General features: G+C 53.5%; 1 protein-coding gene across 1 annotated transcript in view; it reads right to left on the reverse strand.

Moving 5' to 3' along the window:
* ARVCF (ARVCF delta catenin family member) overlaps positions 1–20,917 on the reverse strand; it is a 256,808-nt gene that overhangs the window by 85,930 nt on the left and 149,961 nt on the right. The window contains 3 exon segments of the mRNA XM_031949000.1: positions 1,335–1,571; positions 2,897–2,975; positions 19,038–19,138. Of these exon segments, the coding sequence (XP_031804860.1) occupies positions 1,335–1,556 (222 nt within the window). The 5' untranslated portion in view covers positions 1,557–1,571; positions 2,897–2,975; positions 19,038–19,138.

Raw genomic sequence — 20,917 nt, forward strand, 5'->3', positions numbered from 1 at the left:
CTTCCCCCTGAGATTATCAAGTGATGGGGGGAAGGAGGGGAAAAACTGGAACAAAAGGTTTGGCCATTGTCAATGCTGTAAAATTACCCACGCAGATAACCTATAAATATAGGTTGTAAATAAAAAGCTATATAAAAAATTATAAAATAAAATAAAATACCCCCTCAAAAAGATTATCAATTGAGAATAACTTTAATCTCTAATACCATCAGTCCGAGGTTCACTTGCATGTTTCCCCCTAAAACCCTCAGCTGAGAATCATTTGAATCTTTGATTCCATGAGCTTGCGCTTCCCCCTGAGATTCTCCGTTACAAATCACCCCACCTTTCAGAGCAGAGTATTCACTACCATGAACACTAGGAACCCAGAGTCCCAGGGACTGGAGGACAAACACCCACCGTCACTCCCTCTGGGACCATGGATGGACTTTGAGGTTCAGGTTCCTCACCTGGGAAATGAGGAAGCAGAACTGGATGAACCCAAACTTCCCCTGAGCCTCAGATCTCCGACCCGGCGCCCACGGCAGGCTGTCAAGCTCTCGATCTTTGCTCCCTTACGCCAGGTTTCTCCATGGCTTTTGTGTCACGGACCCCATGGGTCCCTTCTCAAAACCATGCTTTTAAATGAATAATATAAAGACCCAAAATAGCTACGGGAATCCTTCTACTAAAATGCCGTTATCGGGACGGGACCAAAGCTAGTGGGGAAGAGACGCTGCCGCGGGCCCTCTCCAGGACCAGAGCGGTTCCCAGCGGCCTCCCCGGCACAGTCCGGTCCTCGGTGACGCGGACCATCGCCAGGTGAGTCACACGCTCCCCCCAGACCCGTCTGTGGTCAAGCGCAGGCCCCGCTCCCGGCCAGAATAACGCAGGCCCCAGAAGGCTTCGCAGGCCCCACGGAGGAGAGCCGCGCGGCCCCGTGGGAAAGGGCCCGGACTTCGGATGAAGACGAGCTGACAGGCCTAGGAACCCCCAGAGCCTGAGCTGCGCTTTGGCCCGGCCCTCCTGGGCAGCCCCTCCCCCCCACCTGCCCAGTCCCGTCCCAGACACGGCGACCCCGGGCTTTGGCCCCCTCCAGCCTCGCGCCCCCAAACACACGGCGCCCCCTGCTCAGAGGGGGCTCCTGACCTCCATGACGCACATCCTCGGGACGACCCTCCCAAAGCCCAAGGCTCCCCGGGCCGCGCCCCCTCCCGCCCGCAGGCTCCCCACACGGGAGCCGCACAGGTACCGGAGGGGAGCATCCCCGCACTCTCCCGCATGCAGACGTGCAGGAGAAAGCCCCGCCCAGCCCCCAGCCCCGGGCGGCCTCGGGCACATGCAGGGAGGGTTACCTGCAGCACCAGCTGCTGCCAGGCCGTCGCCAGCGGCTGCCCGTTGCCAATGGCGCACGTGCTGGCCCGAGGCTGCTCGCAGGGCTGGTGCGCCCGCTCCAGCTGCAGGGACACGTTCCGCCGCTCCTCCTCCAGGGCCCGCGTCAGGCGCTCAAAGCGCGCCTCCTGCTCCTTGACCGAGGCCAGGATGCTGGCGGCCGATCGGATGTCGTAGTCGTCCATGGCGCTGGGACGCGGCTGCCCGGGGCAAAGGAGAGGTTAGGGAGGGGCCAGGCCAGCGCGGTGCACCGGGGAGCGGCTCGGTGTCTGGGGAAGCAGGCCGCAGCCCGGGGGAGAGGCCTGGAGCCTGGGGGGAGCAGGCCGCAGCCCGGGGGAGGGCCGGGAGGCCGGGGGAGCGGCTCGGTGTCCGGGGGGAGCAGCCGGAGCCCGGGGAGCGGCTCAGTGTGCGCTGGCCCGAGCCCAGAGCCGGCCCTCCCCGAGCTCCGGCTGCTTAGAGCCCGAGAGCGGCTCTAAGTTTAAAGTAACTGATCCCCCTGATGGAAAAGAGGCTCCCGTGGCCGCCTTCGGGTCCTCGCGGGAGCAAAGCCTCTGGGGGCCGGCCTTGGAGCCGCCCCCTGCACTGAGCGCCGGCCTAAAGGGGACCGGCCGGCCTGGGAGAATCGGGGAGGGCGGCCGGGTCAGAAAAGCCGGGGGAAGAGGGGAGGCGGGTTTCCTACCGATATTATAAAAGTGCAGCGGCCTTCGCAGCCCCCGCGGCCCTCGGAGCCTGATTTTACAGAGGAGGAAAGGAAGCTTCCGAATAATCTGCTCAAGGTCGCACGGCTACCAGAGAAAACGGACATGTGAAAAGGAGCTGGGCTGTCTCAGTGGACCGCAAGCTTAAGCTGAGTCTGCAGAATGGTTTGGCAGCTAAAAAAAACTAGCGATCCGGGCTCCCCTGGCCCGTCAGAGCCCAGAGTCCAGGCCGGAGGCGCGGACCAGATCCAAGTGGGGAGGGGGCGCCTTCAGAAGCGGCTCCAGAATGGGGAGGGCACGGAAGCCCCCCTGGGCCTGGGGAGGAGGTCAGGAGGAGCCCCTCGGAGGTAGCTGAGTGACACAGGGACAGAGCATCAGGTTGAGAGGAGAAGCCCCCAGCTCGAATGCTGGGCCATTTACTAAGGTCTGGGCGATTCATTTAGTCTGTCTCAGGGCCAATTTCTCCCTCTGTAAAATGGAACTAAAACAGGACCTCTCCTAGGGAGGGGCCAGAGAACAGGGATGTCAGAGCTGGGGGGGGGGGCTGAGAACAGAGGGGGGTCAGCACTCAAAGCCCCTCAGTGCTCGTCCAGTCACTTTTCACATGAAGACACTGGCCTCAGAGGGCAGCCGCCCCCTCACAGTCAGTGCCATCGTCCACCCGCTGCCCGGGCACCCCCGCTTCCTGCTGCCCCGCCCCCAAAGGCTGGCACAGACACCAGGCAGGTGCCCGCCCCACAGGTGCCCACCCTGCAGGTGCCCGCCCCGGCGGCCGGTCGGCTGACATGCAGAGAGAAGACATGCAGAGAGAAGGAAGCCATACCCACCTAAGAAGGAGGCGAGAGAGGACAGAGGGCTAGCCCTGGCAGACCATGGCCCGCCGGGCTAGAGAGAGCAGGACAGCGGCTAGAAAGAGAGGGAGAGAGAGAGAGAAGTCAGTGCAGAGTTAGCAGGAAAAGCCCCAGGCTCCCCCCAGGCCCCGGGCCCCCTCCACATCCATGGGGGCCCCGTGTCAGAGGGCCCGCAACTGGGGCTTGTCCGTCTTACCCAGAACCCCCCAAGGAAGCAGCGAGAAGAGAGAAGAATCATCCGGAAATGAACTCCATTAAAGGGCCTAAAACTCTTCCCCATGCATTTATTTTTTTTTTTTCTTCCCCATGCATTTAAACCCTGCCCCTGCAACCTTGTTCATGCCCTCCACTGCTTGGCCCTTTTCCAAGGGCCAGACTTTGGGGGAGGAGGTGTAGACGGGACAGGAGGAGGTGAAGACGGGATGGGGAAGGTGTAGATGGGATGGGGAAGGTCATGGTTCCAGGGAAGGCACCGGGAGATGGAGGATGGCTCCCCATACAAGGAAGGGCTTAGGGGAACACCTTCAGTGTCCAGTGTAATGAGCTTTTTTCCTGACTGGAAGAGAGCTTAGGGACGTTCTCCTGGCACTGCTAATACAGAAAGAAGTGGGGCAGAAGCCGGCCCTCAGTTACTGGTGACAGAATGGGTGGAAACCGGAAAAGCATGAGAAAAGTCATGGCCGTGAGCGGGGGTGTGCAGCTGCTGGGGAGCCCGCGGATTTCTGGGGGAAGGTGGAAGAGAATGGGCCCTGGGGCTGGAGGGGAGCTGGAGGGCTGAGACACTGAGTGGGGATCCCAATGGAGAAATCCCTAAGGGTTCGCTTCTGGCAGAAGGGGCCATGAATAGCTCAGAGCCCCCACTCGGCTCTACAGCAGGGAACAAGTGCAGGGAGAGACGCCCAAAGCCCCAGACCTTGACCCGTTGGCCAGCGGTGGAGCCCTGATGGCCGCGTGTGTGTCTGAATTAATGAATTTGTTAGGTGTGGATTAACTTGATTTTCTTGTACCCCCAGAGGAATAAACGCTCCCTCTCCAGCGGGTCCGTTGCCAGGGCATTATCACCACTGTCTCCAGGCCCGGCTCCCGAGTGACTGGAGAACACCCACTTTAACGACCTGGAAGGTGACATCCAGGGCCATCACTACCTAGAGCCTTGCTCCCCTGGCAGACCCTGGGACCCAGGATAAACTGCCTTCTCCTCCAGTGGTTATATTATTATGAATATTATGCTCAGTCAATTTTCTGTCGTGTCTGACTCCCCCATTTGGAGTTTTCTTGACAAAGATTCAAAAGTGGTTTCTTCAGTTCATTTTACAGATGAGGAAACTGAGGCAAGCAGGGGGAAGTGACTTGCCCAGAGTCATACCACTAGTAAGTGCCCGAGGCTAAATCTGAACTCATTTCTTCCAGACTCCAAGCTCTGATTATTGGTCCAGCAGCCACCCGAAAGTGGGCGTGGCCAAAAATCGACATTCCCCCCCCCCCCCCCAAACCTCTGGCCTGATTGTAAAATAGGAACAATGATAGCTCCTACCTCCGGCGTTATTGTGGGGATCAAATGAGATCATAATTATAGCTACATGTAATAATTACAAAATGTACCCAGCACATAGTAGGCGTCTTCCCTCCCAAAACAGACCTCCCTGGGGATGATCTTGCCTTCTGGGTCCCCCCTCCTGGGGGTATTTATGAGGAGCATGGATAGCCATTTCAGGGCTGTTTTAGGGAGGGGTTGGACCAGGTACACCCTGGGACTCCTTCCATTCCCAATAGTCACGGCTCTCAGTGACATCTGGCTCTCTTCACCGTTCTCTGCCTGGAGATTATTTGTGATTTTTTGTGTCTTGCCCCCCTGCACCACAGCTTTGGCAGGACGGTCGAGGCCGGAACGGCGAGCGGAGGCGGTTTTGGGCACAGGGTCTCCAGCCTTCGCCGACTTCCCGAGGGAGCCCTGGATCTCCCCCCTCTGCCCATCGGTGGATCCCAAACCCCGCCTCGGCCCCAGGTGGACGGCAGGCCTAGATTCAGACCAATGGGCTGCCTCCTTTTTCTGTCTCCCTTCTTTTCTTAGCTGGGATTTCACACTCTCCTCTCCCTGATGTTAACACCCCCACACCTCATATTCTGGTCTCCCTGCGGCCCCCTTCATTAACATGCTGCTCACCTCCTTCCCTCAAATGGGGCGGAAGATCTGACGTCAGCCATGAGCCGCCACCGTTCTCACAGAGGAAGCTCCTGCTCTCTGAGGAGCCAGTTAGAAATCCAATGCCCCCCCCACCCCATCCCCATCAAGCCTGGAGCCCAGAGAGGGCCCCGAGCCTTTCCGGCCTATCCAGCCTATCCACCTATCCACTTCCAAAGCCCTGTGGCTTCGGTTTCTGTGCCCATCTTTTTATTAGGGATTGAGTGAAATTTCCCAGATCCAAACCAACCCCCAAACCTCACTCTCTATGAGATTAGCGATTTAAGGCGATTTAGACATATCAATTCTCCTCTCGCTTTCACACGTACAGGGGAGGCTTTCGGAGAGGAGGCGAACGAGCAGAAAGGCCAACTCCTCGGCAGGTGGGCCGGGCCCGGGTCGGCCGCTTCCTGCCGCCTGTGCTGGGGAAAATGCTTTCCCTACCTGGGAGATGAGGGGGGGTGGGGAGGTGGAATAGCGGATCTCTAAGGCTCCTCCAGCTTCAGGTCTAGAAGGTCTAGAAGGGGCCTGAGAGGTCCGAGCCGGACTCTCAAGCCGGTCAGCTAATTCCCACTCTGGAGCGGGGAGGGGACAGGTGTTGATTAAGCACTTCCTGAGCCAGCCACGGTGTTACATGTTTTACAAATATTATCTCACTTGATCTTTACAACAACCCTGCAAGGTAGGTGCTATTATTATCTTCGTTTTACAAGAGGGGAAACTGAAGAAGACAGGTGAAGAGGCTTTCCCAGTGTCACAAATCCCACTGGATTTGAACCCAGATTTTCCTGATTCCAAAGCTAGCACCTCGGCATTTTCAGGTCACACTGGACACCCGATGCGTTTGGGCACGAACTAGGCTTAAGGGATACAACCAAAAAACAAAAAAAAGGTCAACTAGTCCCTGCCCTCAGAGGGCTTATGGTCTACCGGCTGCCTAAAGCTTGGGCGGGCAGTCCCTCTTCCTGCCCCCTTTCTGTGCCCATTGATTTTGCTGCATCGTCCCCCCGAGTGCTAACACCTGCACCGTTATGTTTCATTGTGTCTACACCTGGAGTTTCAAATGCAGCCCCCCTCCCCTCCACTTCTACCTGGAGACCTTTTGCATTTGTTCTGTTTTGTCCTTCTGCAGGACGGAAAGAAGGTCTTGGAATGGCAACATTTTCTGTTCCTCCCCCCCATACATGTTAGAGCAGAGTATTTTTACATGCATAAAATACATATGATTACAAAAGAAGCCAATTAGTGGGAAATACGGTCGTCAATATATATACTAAGGCCCCACCCAGGTTCGTGGGGCTGCAGTTGAGTCTGCAGGGAGGCAGATGGACAAAGGATGGGCCAGACGACCTTGCCAGCCAGAGCCCCTTTTCCACAAGGCCGTGGCAGAGGCCGCCAAACCGCCGGCATCTCCACCTCCTGTCCCTGCGACCCGGGCAAGGCAGCCTCCTCAGTGTCCGGCCCGGGCCCTCAGAGAGCTCCGATCGCCCCTTCCTGCTGGCGACTCGAACCAGAGAGCTTTTTATTATCTGAATCAATGCGGCTGCCACTGAGAATTAAACTCGGAGGTGCTGGGGGCCGGGATGGAGAACGATGTCGCTGTAGGCAATTAAAACAAATTTGGATCAATTACATCAGTGGTTGATCCGAACCTTCCTCCAACCCAGCACTGGAGTCACATCAATTGTATTGGGGGGGGGGGGAGCCGAGGGAGGACTATTTAAAAACAACATCATTATTATCACAGCCTGAGGCTGGTTCTAAACTGTGAGAAAATGTTCGCAGTAAATCACCATGTCTGGCCCCGGCCTCCATCTGGGAGGCTGGGCCGAGGGAGAGCTCCCGGCCGCCCTGCTCGAGTCGACTCCCTTCCCCTACATCTGCCCACTGAGAAAGTGCCCGCCGGAGCCCACGCCGTCCCACAGCCCGAGCTCCGAGTGTTGCGTGCCCAAGCTGGGTCATCCAGGCCCAAGCTGGGTCATTGAGGCCGGTGGGCAAACCCTGGCTGGCGAGGAAAGGTTAGCGCCCAGAGCAGAGCAGACCAGGCTCTAGAACCAGCTGGATGACGTGGGGAGGTATCAGTTATTGTGGGGAAAGACAGGCTGACCACTGGCAAGGAGTCGTCACCCAGAGGGAGTCGAGTGTCCCAAGACAAGCAGCTGCTCCTTCCCGGGTGATGGCCCACAGTGTGGGCAGGTGAGGGTCCGGGTCTTCCAGGCCCCCGCCACCCCAGGAGTGCTGCCTAAACAGCTCCCCATCACTCCTCCCCCCTCCTGCAACCTCCCAAGCTTGCTTCTGCCTGACTGACGCCCCTGCCCAGGCACCTCTGATTCTGAAGGCTCACGTGCCTCATTTTGGGCGCCAGGACTGTTGGGGTAGCGGGCGGGCACATGGGAGGGGGCATAAGCTGGTGGGTGGGGGCCATCAGCATATGGAGAGCCCCCCGGGGGCACCACCCAGCAGAGCTCAGTGAGCCCATTAAGTCGCTGGAGCCAATAACAAACCCTAAAACCATGCTGGAAATGCCCCAGCGTCCAAAGCATGGAGCTGGAGATGGGGAAGAGACTGGTGTCACTCTCACACTTCCCTTGGAGCAACGAGCACATGGGAAGTACCTGATCTCCACAGATGCGTCAAATGACTTCTCCTAATGCTGAGAAGGTAATTGGGACTAAATATAGAAATCGCACCCAAGGAGACAGAGCTCCGGAATCTGCATCATCCACGCTCCGGTCCGGCTCCGACAACCCTTGGTGAAACCCTCAGGACTCCAGCCCGAGGGAGGGAAGGTCAGGGGGCCGAGGCTTCACTGGGGATCTTTCCTAATCCCCGGCCACAGGGTGCTGGGAAATCTTACTGGCCGGGGAGGTGTCCACCTGTCCTCCCGAGGATGGGAGAGACTGATTTAACTATTAGCTGAGGCCCAGGGAATTTGAAGGTGAGTTACGGCAGAAAGGGCAAGGGTCTGGAGTCAGAGGTCAGATTCCACTTGTGGTCGAGTCCCTCCCTTCCTCAGAAGCTCAGTTTCCTTCTCTGTCAATTGAGGGGGTGAGACTGGACGGCTTCCAAGGCCCTTTCCGGCTCTAAATCCAGGATTCATGAAACCACAGCTCCTTGAGAATTCAAGGAAGAACATTCAGAGACTAAATGCCCTTGGAGGCCGACATGGCCCCCTCTCCTCAGGGTTTCAGAACCATGACTCGTAGCTGAATGATGGGATCGTGAGACTGATCTACGGGAGGATGAGAGCAGGGCTCTGTGGAGACCCCAGTGATGCAGCTCCTGGGGAAACGTCTTCATGGTCGTTCCTCTGGGGAGAGGGCGTTAATGCTGGCCCTGTCTGGCCCCGACACTGGGCTGCCCCAGAACGGTCCTGATGGAAGCTCTCGGAGGAAGCCGGGAGGGGAAAGGACTTCGTGGGCTCCAGCTCTCAGTGAGCCCTGATAACCCAGCCAGCATCAGAGGAGAGATTCGAACTCAGTTCCTTTGGCTCTGGAGCTGAAACCCCCCATTTTGGGGGCCTTAATTTCATAGTTAAGCCTAGAGGGGAGACTCGGGCTACAGTCTCCAATCTGAGAAACACCCCCTCCCTGAAACAGTCCCTCATTAGTTAGCAGTTAGGGGCCCAGGGGCTGGGCAGGCAAGGGGGTCAGGGCCACCCGGGGAGCGAGGCTGGGGCCGAGCGATGGCCCATGGGAACACGGCGGGGGCTGGGCTCCTAGCAAGTCAGCTCAGGAAAGGGCACAGGGCTGAGCGCCAAGCCCCGCTTCCTGCAAAGGAAAAAATAGCTCTATAAGTGCTACCTGAAATAGGGGACACAGGGCAAAGAAGCACCGGCTCTCCCAGTTGGACGGGACTAAGGAAACACCCAGGCCGCGCCAAACCTTGTGCAGGGGGCGCGGCTCGCTCTTAGGGGAATTCCTCACTCTGACCTCAGACACTCCCTAGGCTGGGCAACTCAATTCAACCTCTGTTTGCCTCGGTTTCCTCATCTGTAAAATAGAGACTGTAACAGCACCTGCCTCCCACAGCTGTGAAGATGAAATGAAATGTATTTATAAAGCATTTGGGGCCTAGCACATAGTAGGTACTTCAAAAATGCTCTCCTCCTCCTGGGAGCTACAACTAAAAAGATCAATATTCTCATTCTCTCTCTCTCATTCTGTCTCTGTTTCCCTGTCTCTCTCTCTCTCTCTCTCTCTCTCTCTCTCTCTCTCTCTCTCTCTCTCTCTGTTTCTCCCTGTTTCTCTCTGTCTCTGTCTCTCTGTCTCTCCCTGTCCATCTGTCTGTCTCTCCCTGTCTCTCTCTGTCTCTTCTTTCTTTGGCTAGTCGCTCCCAGCTGAAATCTGTCCTAAGCTGTACTGTAAGTGTGTACAAGGGGCCCTTGACTCCTCTCCAAGCCCTGCAGGTAGTGAAGCTGCCCTGGGCAGGATGGGCCATCTCCAGGGAGAAGGGGGGTCTGGGGGCAAGCAGCCAAGACACCACACACACACACCAAAATGTGGCTCCGGGGACACCGACCACTATGGAGCTCCTCCCCTGCACCAACAATCCGCTTTTGCAGAAAACCCATCAGTCCCTCGCTCTCTGAGCCGCAGAAGCCGTTGTCCGAGCTCTGAAGAGGCTCTTCGGACAAACCTGGGACTCCCCACAAGCTTCCGCCTGAGCCACCATCCCGACTCCCGCCGCCGAAACCCTGAGAGAGGTCAGGTGACTGAATAAGTCGCCAGGGTCTCGGCTCCTTTTTCTAAAAGGAGGGACTGGACTGGCTGCGGCTCCTTCTGGCTTCAAGGAGCTGCGAGTTGGGGTACGTGCCCCGAGGAGCAGCAAAGCTAGAGGATTCAGGACCTGCCTGCTGCGACCTCGTGCTCTTTGGGGCCCTGAGAAATCCTCCGGCCCAGATTTTGGGGATCACTTGGTCTAACCCCCCTTACTTTAGAGGAAGAAGTAGATTCAGAGAGGGGACGGTGACACAAGGCCCTAGGAAGGGGTGGGATCCAGTCGGGTTTCCACTATCATCCATCGCCTATCACACACTCGCATACGGAACAGTCAAGGAAACTCGAGGCTGGATCCTGCCTCGGACCCCTGACCAGTTGGGTGAGCCTAAGGAGTTCACTCAATCTCTGGCTGGCTGCCTCAGTTTCCCCATCTGTCAAATGGGGATAACAACAGTCCCAGCCTCACTGGGTCATTGTGAGGGTCTAAAGAGACAATATTCATAAAGCGTTTTGTGACCTTAAAACACTATATGGGGACAGCTAGGTGGTGCAGTGGGTAGAGCATCAGACTTGAAGTCAGGAGGACCTGAATTCAAAGCCTGCCTCAGACACTCAATACTTCCTGGCTGTGTGACCCTGGGCAAGTCACTTAACTCCAATTGCCTCGGCAAAAAAAAACAACCACAAAACCCCCATCATATAAATGCAGCTGTGGTCACATTGTGGTCATCACTGTCCCTGAGAAGGTTTGGTCCAGATCTCACGCAGGCTGACGTCGGGCTCACAGGACGTCCTTGATCGATGCTTTATGGCTCATTTTTCCCGGGGGCCGCTAGGACTGGACTAAGACATTTTTAGGGACACCGCCTGATCCCCAATTCTGGAAACCGGGCCGGCCACGAGACGCAGTTCTGGGGCCTCCAAGCCCCGGGTCCCCTGCGGGCTCTCTTCTCACAGGGGCCAGTCCTGGGCAGGGGTTGGCCTGGTTCCCCCATAGGCCACGATTCACATAAGCTCCCTCCAAAAAGTACGACTGTGCTGGGCCCAGGTACCCAGAGTCAAAAGCCCAACAGACCCCGCCCTCGAAAAGCAACGAACACCCGGGGAAAATAATCCCAGACAATCTAGGGGCTAGGGGTTGGTGGTGGTGGTGGGGACTGGGAGTCCAGGCCGGCTTCTTGTAGGAGGCAGCCCTGGGCTGTGAAGAAAGTGGGGACGCAGAGGGAGGATGTGTAAAGATTGGAGGAGAAGAGCACAGAAGGTCGAGTGCAGGGAATGGCGGCAGGTCAGCCGGAGGAGATGTAGGGCGGGGGGAGACAGCCAGGCGGAATAGTAGAAGGTGGCTGAGTCTCCTCCCAAAGAAAACTCCAGACACACCAAGAAAACCTGCCAGACTAAATCCAGATGGGAAACCTGAGGAAAAGTCGCACTGTGAGTCATTTCCCTTGCCGGGCTGGGAATGAAGACAAACTGAAAGGCTGTGACGCTGGGGATGGCCAGGAGATCACCCCTCCAGGTGACCAGGGAGAGCCGTGTCCAGCAGCAGCAGGAGGTCCCAATCCACACCGGGGCCCGCTCGGACCCACACCGGGGCCCCGAGAAGGATGCTGGAACCGGGGCCCGCTGGCAGCTTTGTCCCTAGCTGCCCAGTGCCAGGTCGGATCCAGGGCGGTGCTGACCCAAGGGGGGGAGTGCTCCTGGTGAGGAAGTGGCCACCGGCCCTGGGGTGTGGGAGGAAAGAGTGAGTTGGGAGTAAGTAAAAGCTACAGGACTGAGACCATCTCCCTTCCAGCCTCCAATTCAGGCTGAAGAGTCCACAGAATCCCAGACCAAAGGGCAGCTGGCAGTCCTGTCCTTCTGAACCAGCCGGCTCCCAGCAGCTGGGCCCAGCGTCAGCCCGCTCCAACTCAGACTCAAGCCTGCGTCAGGAACCCTCAAAGTTCAGATCTGGGGAGCAGGGAGCAGGCTCTCATCTTGACCCAACAAGCCTCCAGCCTGGCTTTGAGAGCCTGCACTAACACCATACTTGCAACTGCAAGAAAGCAGCAGCAGGATCAGCACAGACCTTTCCCTTCAGAAGGCATGGAACCCCGGCCTAACGTCACTTCCAAAGTCAGGAAGTAAGCTGGTCCCCGCATATGATTGGAAAATAAAAAGCTTTAATAAAATAAATAAAAAGAAAAGATAAAAAAAAAAAAAAAGAAACATACTGGTCATCACCTCCATTAGAGTCCTGTCACTATGCCAAGAGACAGCAACGTTAGCAGAATACAAACTCTAGCAGGTACTATCAAACTGGAAAGGCTTCTAGTAGAGCCCAGCAACGGTGTGTGTAGTAGTTGTTGTAGTCGTAGTAATAACAACAACAAATAACAATAAACTTTTACTCTACTTAAAAAAAAAAAGAAGTCTTGTCACTCTATCATTGTTGTATTTCTATACCGTGGTAGCTCAAAATAGATCTGCTGCTATTAATTGTCCAGTGGAGGAGGGATGAAGAAGTAAACTGGAAGAATGAGCAAACACAAAAAACAATCCCCTGATGAAAAACTATTATGGTGACGGGGATACTCAAAATACAAATCTGGAAGAGAATGACTCCAAAACATCAATAAGCAAAGCCTCAAGGAAAAATTCAGATTGGGCACAGATTCAATCAGAATTCCAGGAAGAAATGAAGCAAGAGTTTTAAAAAGCTGAGAATGTTTTATAAATAAAATGAGAATGCTTAAGGGGAAAAAAAACTGGGAAATAAATGAGAACTATGAAAGAGAGAATTTAGAACAAGAAGTACAAACTCTTGGCTAAGCAGCAAACTCCCTAAAAATTAAAATGGAACAAACAGAAACTAATAACTTCATAAGGCAAAACAAGATATTAAAACAAAATTAGACGAAAATAGCTACTCTGATCAAGACAAAGATCCGTGGCAATTCCAAAGGACTCATGATGAAAAATGATCTCCATCTCCAGAGAGAGAACTTTCAATTCTAAATGCAGATTGTAGCCTATGGTTTTCACTTTCTTTGTTTCTTGTTTCTATGTTTTATGTTTTCTTTTGCTACAAAACTAATATGGAAATATGTTTGTATGACTTTGTATTTATAGTTGATATCATGCCTATTCTGCCTATTCCCAGAGTGGTCTGGGAAGGAGAGAATTTAGTACTCAAAATTTTTTAAAATAAATATTAACATTTCTTTAATGTAATTGGGAATTTTTAATGAAATAAAAATATATTTCAGAAAAATCAAGTCAGAAGATAAGAAAAAATGAAAAGAAAATGTAACCTTGTTTTAAAAACAAAAACAAAAACATGATTGACCTGAAAACAGATTTCAGGAAAAAATTTTGTTTTAAAGAATCATTACATTACCTGAATGCTATGACAGATAAAAAAGAGCCTAGAAATAACATTCCCAGAAAACTTAAAAGAAAACTGCTCAGATCTTTTCGAGCCAGAAGGCAAAGAGGAAATTGAAAGAATCCACTGGTCACCTCCTGAAAGAAACCCCAGTGTGTGTAGGTGAGAAATACAATTGTGAAGGAGGTTAGGATGAAAAAACAAGCCCCACCAATCTATCCCTCCTCTGGGAGATGTCAGACACAGGGAAATAAGCCCGTTTCCTAACCATCCCCTCACCCCTGAGGAAAAGCTTCATGAAATAATGAAGCTTTCTGGGCCATCCCCAAATTCCATTAAGTTGACTCTGGAAACTTGGCTGAATCAGACAGGCTGCTTCTTGGACACAGGCCCCCGGGCAAGATTACCCAGACCTTGAACAATGACACCAGAAGGCCGGAGAGTGGGTTTATTAGTGGCGATGCAGTATGCTACTTGCCTATATGAGCCAACATTATGGCTCTTGGCATCAGCTGAGCGGTAATGTCCCCACAGCGGAAAGCGTCATTAAATCTCTACAACCCCATAAACCGAAAACGAGGAGACTCTCTCCCCGATGGGCTATTTGGCCTTTTTATGTTGCACCAAGAAAACCTAAAAGCTTTTTCCTGGGCCCTGACCTCGGCCCCCGAGAACCTCAGCACTGATTCTCATAACATTTTTCAGGCTTTGCTCACGCGGTGACCTTGGCCCCCGAGAGCCATTGTCAGCACCTGCTGATCCTCCGAGCATTTTTTAGGCTACAGTGGAGAAAGATAAAGCCTTTCCCCAGCCCTGACCTTGGCCCCTCCTCAATGGCCATTGAGACGTATCAATGACTCAGCTCAAAGGAGGCGAGGACAATGGGAGAGCCAGGAGCTCACATGGCTAGGGAGGAGTCTGAGGGGGCCGGATACCCGAGCTCTGCATTTTTCTGGCTCATTGAAAGTCTCTCTCTGCACTTCCACCCCCTGGGCTGACTCACCCCTTGTCTGCCTCGCAGTGCTCCCACATTCCTACGAACTGATGCCGTGGCTCCCGTCTGGGAGCGAAAGTTGGTGACCGACACTTCCTGCCCAGAATCTGCCCCCCCCCATCCCATCCCTCACCGCCCCCTGCCCCCGGCCTGCAGCCTCGGCTCCGGCCACTCGGCCACTATCCACGAGGTACCGGACAGCGAAGACCAAAAAATGGTCCCTGTCTGCAGAGAGCTCACGTCCTATTGAAGGACAAGGTGGTAGATACATGACAAATGCAGAAGTGCCAAACAATGGCAAGAGGGAGGCATCCCTGACGCTGGGAAGGGGGGTCAGGCAAGACTTCCGGGGCACCGAGCTGAGCCTTGAAGGAAGCTGGGGATTGGAAATAATCGTTTGTGAAGCACCTACTATGTGCCAGGCGCTGGGCTAAGAACAACTATTATCTCATTTGGTTCTCACAATACTGAGAGATCAGCGCAGTTATTATCCCTGTTTTACAGTTGAGGTAACTGAGGCCAATAGAGGTAGGATCTGAACTTGAGTTCCAGGTCCAGAGCTCTGTCTCCTGCATTATCTTGGCTGCTTCTATGGTTAGAATTATGCCCACGGGGATCTCTCCCTTCCTCTGGAGATTATCTCCCTTTCATTCTGTCTCTGTGCTCGATTGTACATAATTATTTGCAGGTTGTCTCCCGATTAGGCCGAGTTCTTTGAGGGCACGGCCTGGCTTTGACCTTTTCTTGTATTTCCAGTCCTTAGCACAGTGCATGGCATCTAGTAGGTGCTTAATAAATGCTCGTTGACTTGACAATCACCCACATGGACTTCTTCTAGACCCCCCTCCTCCCTCCGTCTTCCCTCCTCTCCTGCCAACCCTACATCAGGAAACCCGTCTTTGAGTTGGCTTCTAATTCCAGGCTGCGGGGGTGTTCCACGGAAGCTCACTCCCCGAGGGTGTCCACACCCTGTGATTTTCTTCAGGCCTCCCGGCCTCCCACAAAGCTCTTCTCCTCCTGCTTTTCATCTCTCAAGCTTCTAAGGAGCACATGATCTGGCAAAGGGTGGATGACATAACTTAGGGAACGGCCATCTTCTGTTCTGGACAGTTCTGAACCCTCCAGAGAGATGATGGTCAGTGGGTGAGGGGGAGGCCAGGGCAGGGAGACCAGATTCACCACCAAGTATTTATTAAATACCTACTGTGTACCAGGCACTGTGCACAGAAGCAAGGTTATAAAACTAAGAATAGCATGTATACGGTGCTTTTCAAATAATTTGTTTTATCCTCATAATATTGGGAAGTAGGTGTCCCTATTAGGACCATTTTGCAGGTAAGGAAACTGAGGTAGAGAGAAGTTAAGTGTGTCTTTGTCCGTGACTAAGGAAATTTAGCATCATATAACTTTTCAGTTCCAAGGGCAGTTGTGATACATGAAAAGGGCAAAGGGGAGGAGTGGAAGGGGGGCAGGTTAAGTGACTTGGCCAGAGCCCCACAAATGGTGGGCGAGCGCCAAACACCAGATTTTCAGTTTGGTCTCCCGGCCTCCAGGTGCCATGTTCTATCCCCAGGATCGCCTAGTTGTCTTTGACCCCAAAGCGACAATCCTTCCCCTCAGGAAGCTTCTGTTCCATGACTGCACACGCACAAGCTTTATCACACTGATGTCTTGGGGAGAGAGAAGGAGGAAAAAATGGAACTAAGAATCGTACAAAAATGGATGTGAAGATTATCTTTACATGTAATTGGAGAAAATAAAATACCTTTAAGTGAAAAAAAAAAAAAGCAACTTCCCTTCTATTTGAAAAGCAAATCTTTAAACTATGGTCATGTAAAGAGTGCTCGAAAGAACTGGCAACGTTGATCCTAGGGAAGGGAAATTTGAATGGAGGGGACAGACCCGAGAGGGGCCTTCGGATATCGGAAGGGCCGTTCTGTCGCAAGGATTAGGGCTGTTCTGATTGGACCCAAATGGAACCAATGGGGAGAAGTTTCAGGGAGATAGATTTGGGAAGAAATGGTTAATACAGAGAATTATTTAAAAATAGAGAGGGTGCTTTGAGAGTAAGGAGCTCCCCATCACCGGAAATGTTCCAGCAGAGGCCAGATAGCCTGGCTATCGTGGATGCTTGAGAAGGGAGGCCTGCCGGTCAGGCCCAATTCCTACGTCAGGTGGGTTTCATCAGTTGGTTCTCTTCCCACTGCTATAAAACTTTAGCTTCGTGAGTTTCTGTGGCCAAAAAACTTCTCCTGTGACGGTTGGTGCCCTCGTGCTGAGCCCTCCGGACTGAGCTGAGCTTAGCTTCTAACCACTGGCACTAAAGCCACCTCTGGGCCCATCTTCCACAGGTCTGCCTCTCTCACCTCCCACTCAACCCAACTCAATAACCTGCACTGGCTCCCTATTACCTTCAAGATCAGTGAAAACTCCTTTGTTTGGTTCGGAAAAGCCTTTATTTACCACCTGGCCCCTTTCTACTTTCCCTCTTACTCCCCCCACAAAGCAGTGACCACAGCCTCCGCTGCTCCTCACACAAGAGACTCCGTCTCTCCTCTACAGGCAGTCTCCCTGGCTGCCCCCAAAGGAGGCCTGCCAAGCCTCGCTCGGAGCTGTCCGCCCTGTTTCAGACCACAGCTGGTGGGGGGGGGGGGAGGAGGGGTCCTGTGCTAGAGAATGAGAAAACGGCAGCCTTGACTACCAAGGACAGTGATCCACGGAGACGGGGAAGAAGGGCCCCACAGCCCAAGCCAAACGGCAGGGATTAAGCCCCTCCTCTCCACGAGGCTCTGAGGCAGCCCGCCATGGGGAGGAGGGCACGGGACTTCAAGTCAAAGGTCACCCCCCCCCTGCCATATATACTGACTTAGGGACCCTCGGCAAGTGACAGCTTCTCAAGGTCCCTAAGGACACTCCCCCCCAAAAAAATCTGCAGAACAAGCATGACCTGAATGGGAAGGGGGGGGGGAGCTTCCACACTGGAGGTTCTCTAAACTAATGAAATCATGGGACCAGACAAAAAAAAGGGGGGGGACAGGGGATGCGGAGCTAAAATGAAACAAAACAGAACCAAAAGATAGAAGTCGCCCTCAAGAAGCTTACACTCTACCGGAGGGACACAACATGTCAACAGATTAGTGGATAAAGGGAGGACTTAGGAAGCGACAGAGAATCTGAGGAAGCTACTAATTATGAGGAAGAGGGAAAGTTGCCCTGGTACCATTTCCCGCTTCCTTATTCCTCGATGGGGCCGCCCTTAATGGGACAACCCGGATTCTCCACCTGACCTTGATCAGAACAGAGAGCACTGCACCCGAAGGAGCTTTAGAGCTCATTTACTCCGATGCCTCATGTTATAAATAGGGAAACCGAGGGCAAGTCACTTAGATAGGGTCACAAACTGGCAGAGGCAGATTCGGAAGCCGGCTTCTCTGACCACATGGCGCAGATACCGCGTTGCTTCTTTTTAAAATCCAAGGTCAGACGGGGAAGCAGGATTCAGACCTGGGGCCACAGAAGTTCAGGATTCTGGCCACTGGCACAAGCCGCCTTTTCTTGAGCTCAGTGATTCACAGGGAAAAGAAAATGACACAAAAGGTTTCTCCCATCCCCCACAAGGGAGGGTCGCCATTCCCAGCATTCATCACACTCTGTCGTCTTCAGAGAATTCAGTACAAAGGGTGACGTTGGGAGACGGGAGCCCCTGGAGCGGCTGCTGGAGGTCTAACTGAGCACGTGAGCGGATGATGACGATACAAGGAGACTGAGGCCCGTGTGTTCTCTGACCTCCCTCCTCCTCCCTCTGCCACCAATTTATCTCATCCCCAGTCCCCCACACCTGGGTCAGCCAAGGCTGCCCCGCGGCTCCCTCAGACGCTGTGATCCACAGCAGGGGAGGCTCTGGGAGACCTGACCTGCCCCTTCCCCCAGGCGTGCTCCTTAACAGGTGATGTGGGTCCCCACGTCCTGGAATGGTCTCTCCCCGACCCCCCCTTTAGACTCCCCAGTCCCTTCCCCACGGGGGCTCGGCGGCCCTTTCTCCCCGCCAGCTGCCGGCCGGCCGACATCCTGCCCACGCACAGTCGGGCCCCCAGCAGAATGTGGGCGCCCTGAGGGAGGCCCTGCCACGCCACCTCTTACGTCCCGAGGACGCTAACCTGAAACAGCGGGCGTGTCTAATGGAGGTTTCTCGGAGTGGACGGCGCCTCTTTCTTGCCTCCATTCTTGGCGCTTGGCCGGTGAAGGCCCCAGTTAAAAGGGAGTCTCTCCAGCAGGCTTTAGGTATCACGGGGCCCACCCTCCAAGGCAGTAGCATGGCCCCGTTCTCGCCAGAATGGAAGATACACTTTTATCAAGTCAGCTGGTTCTGTCCCCACCCCCAGCCCTTGAGTGCATTTTCCTCAAACACTTTAACCTGGATTTCTCTCCATTGCCCCATATGCTCCCCACTGACATACACGGCAAACATCTAGAACCCGAGGCCTGTAAGGAGGCCCTGGCCCTTTCCCCACGCCTCCCGTCTGGTCTGGCCTCCAACCGTTGGCCCCCACCCCCAGCAGCAGAGGACGGCGGCCTCCGCAGCCTAATGCCCGATGGACAGCTCCCCTACCCCGGCACCTCATCCCCGGGTCAGAGAGGGCCTGCTGCTCCTGGAGTGAGAACAGGATGGACCTGGGTGAACATTCACCGGCGCTCCTGGGACCTCAGACTAATGGGTCCCAGGGGAGCCGTTTTCTGGAGCCCAGGGCGGCCCGGGAGGGGAAAGAGTGGCCACGGTGCCAGGGCCCGGAGCCGCAGGAAGGGAGGGCCACCTGGCCCGGGACCACACCGGGTAATTAAGCCGAGGCAGACAATACCTTCCCAATTTACTTTCCCCTCCTAGGGGACGCTGGAGAATCAACGATTTCCCTCCGCCGGCCTTCAGTCCAGGGAACTTCTGGCTGGGCACTAGAAGGCTCTGTCAAAGAAAAGGGAAAGGAAAAAAACCACATTCAGTCAGGAAAAGGGAAGCAGACATGTTTACTTAAGAGAAGAAATCGCAGGAGAAGAGAAACCGCAGGCTCCAAAAGCGGCCTCGTCTCATCCGCCCAGGGAGCCGTCCTGAATCCCCCAGAAAGTAAATAATGTTGGGATTTGCAGACAGACAAAGGGCTGGAGGGTCAGGGCTGCAGTGCGGACAGTAAGGAGAGGAAAGAAACCAGGGAACAGGGGGAGGGACTTCAGAATAGGGAAATGGGGGGGCTACAAGAACAGGGAAATGGGGGGGCTACAAGAACAGGGAAATGGGGGGGCTACAAGAACAGGGAAATGGGGGCGCTACAAGAACAGGGATGTCAGGGCTGGGAGAGGGCTTAGAACAGGGAATATCAGAGGAAGAGGGGTCAGTTGGGCTATATAGAACAGAGCTGGTCATGACTAGGAGGGGCCTTAGAACAGGAAATATGGGGGGAGGAGGCTACATAAAACAGGAAAGGTCAGGGCTGGAAGAGGCTTTTAAAATCATTTAGCCAGTAGTTCTCAATTTTTTTTCTTTTATATTGGTTTTATAATTTAAAAAATTATTTATTAAAAGCCATCAATTAAAAAGAATTTAATTAACTAAAATCAGTTGAATTAATTGATCAACTTGTATTCTTAAATTTTGGCTTATATTCTTAAAATTATTCATTAGTAGCAATTAAAATTAAATTAATGGAAAATTTAAAAATGATTGATGATCCCAAAGAACTTTCATTTATGAGTTATCCCTATGGAGATTTGCTGTCTCAGAAATTAAAACTGATAAAACTTAAAATCAATATTTTTAGTTTTTAAAAAGTCTGTATTTTATCCATTTCTTTTAGAACAATCAGAACCCATTACACGTTCACATAAATGATACATTTTAGGGAAAAGAAGTACCTTTTCCAACACCCCCAAAACCAGAGAGAAGAGAGCCACTGTCTGCAGAACTCTTGAATGTCTGATAAGAGAAGGCTGCTGGGTTCTCCTATTCCTAGCTGGGTTCTCCTATTCCTAGCTGGGTTCTCCTAGCTGCTCCTACTTCTTTCAGTCTGTTACAATCTATTATTCTGATTGAAGTGTATGAAGAAAACCCAGTGATGGGCAGATCCGTAGCTCAAAAAGAGAGGAGGGTTTTAGTAGGAAAATAAGCTCGAAAAGGAGGAGGGTTTTAGTAGTCAAAGAACAAGTTAGTATTATTATGAAAATTGTTTTGATCTCTCAGATTGCGATAAAACCTCAAACCACACTTCTGAGAAGCACTGCTCTAAATCAACCTCCTCCTTTGCTTGGGGGTGACCCCAAAACTAGGACCCCGGGCCTCCATGACTTTATCCACCAAAATCTGTTGATCTCAAAAGGTACTGGCTGAACTGATTGATTCCAGGGACAAGGCTGTTCCCTGAAGGGGCCGTGGGTCAGGACGAGCCGACCTGGTCCAGCTCTCCAATCCGGGCCATTTCTAGCCTGGCCCTTGCAATCAGTCTCGGAGGAGAGGGGGGTCTCCGCTCTCGGCCCCCGCTCAGGTGCGGGGATATCCGGCAAGACAAAGGGGAAGCTTCTGGGTATTGTCTGGTGAAGGAACCTCCCCATCTCTGCATCCTACGCTCAGAACTCAAGGCTTTGTACACAGTGGTTAAGTCAACAACTCAACAAGCATTGATTAAATACCTGCTGTTTGCCAAGCACTAAGCTAAGTTCTCAGGATGGAAAGAAGGATGAAACATGGTTCCTG

The sequence above is a fragment of the Sarcophilus harrisii genome, chromosome 1, assembly GCF_902635505.1.
Source record: "Sarcophilus harrisii chromosome 1, mSarHar1.11, whole genome shotgun sequence".
NCBI lineage: Eukaryota > Metazoa > Chordata > Mammalia > Dasyuromorphia > Dasyuridae > Sarcophilus > Sarcophilus harrisii.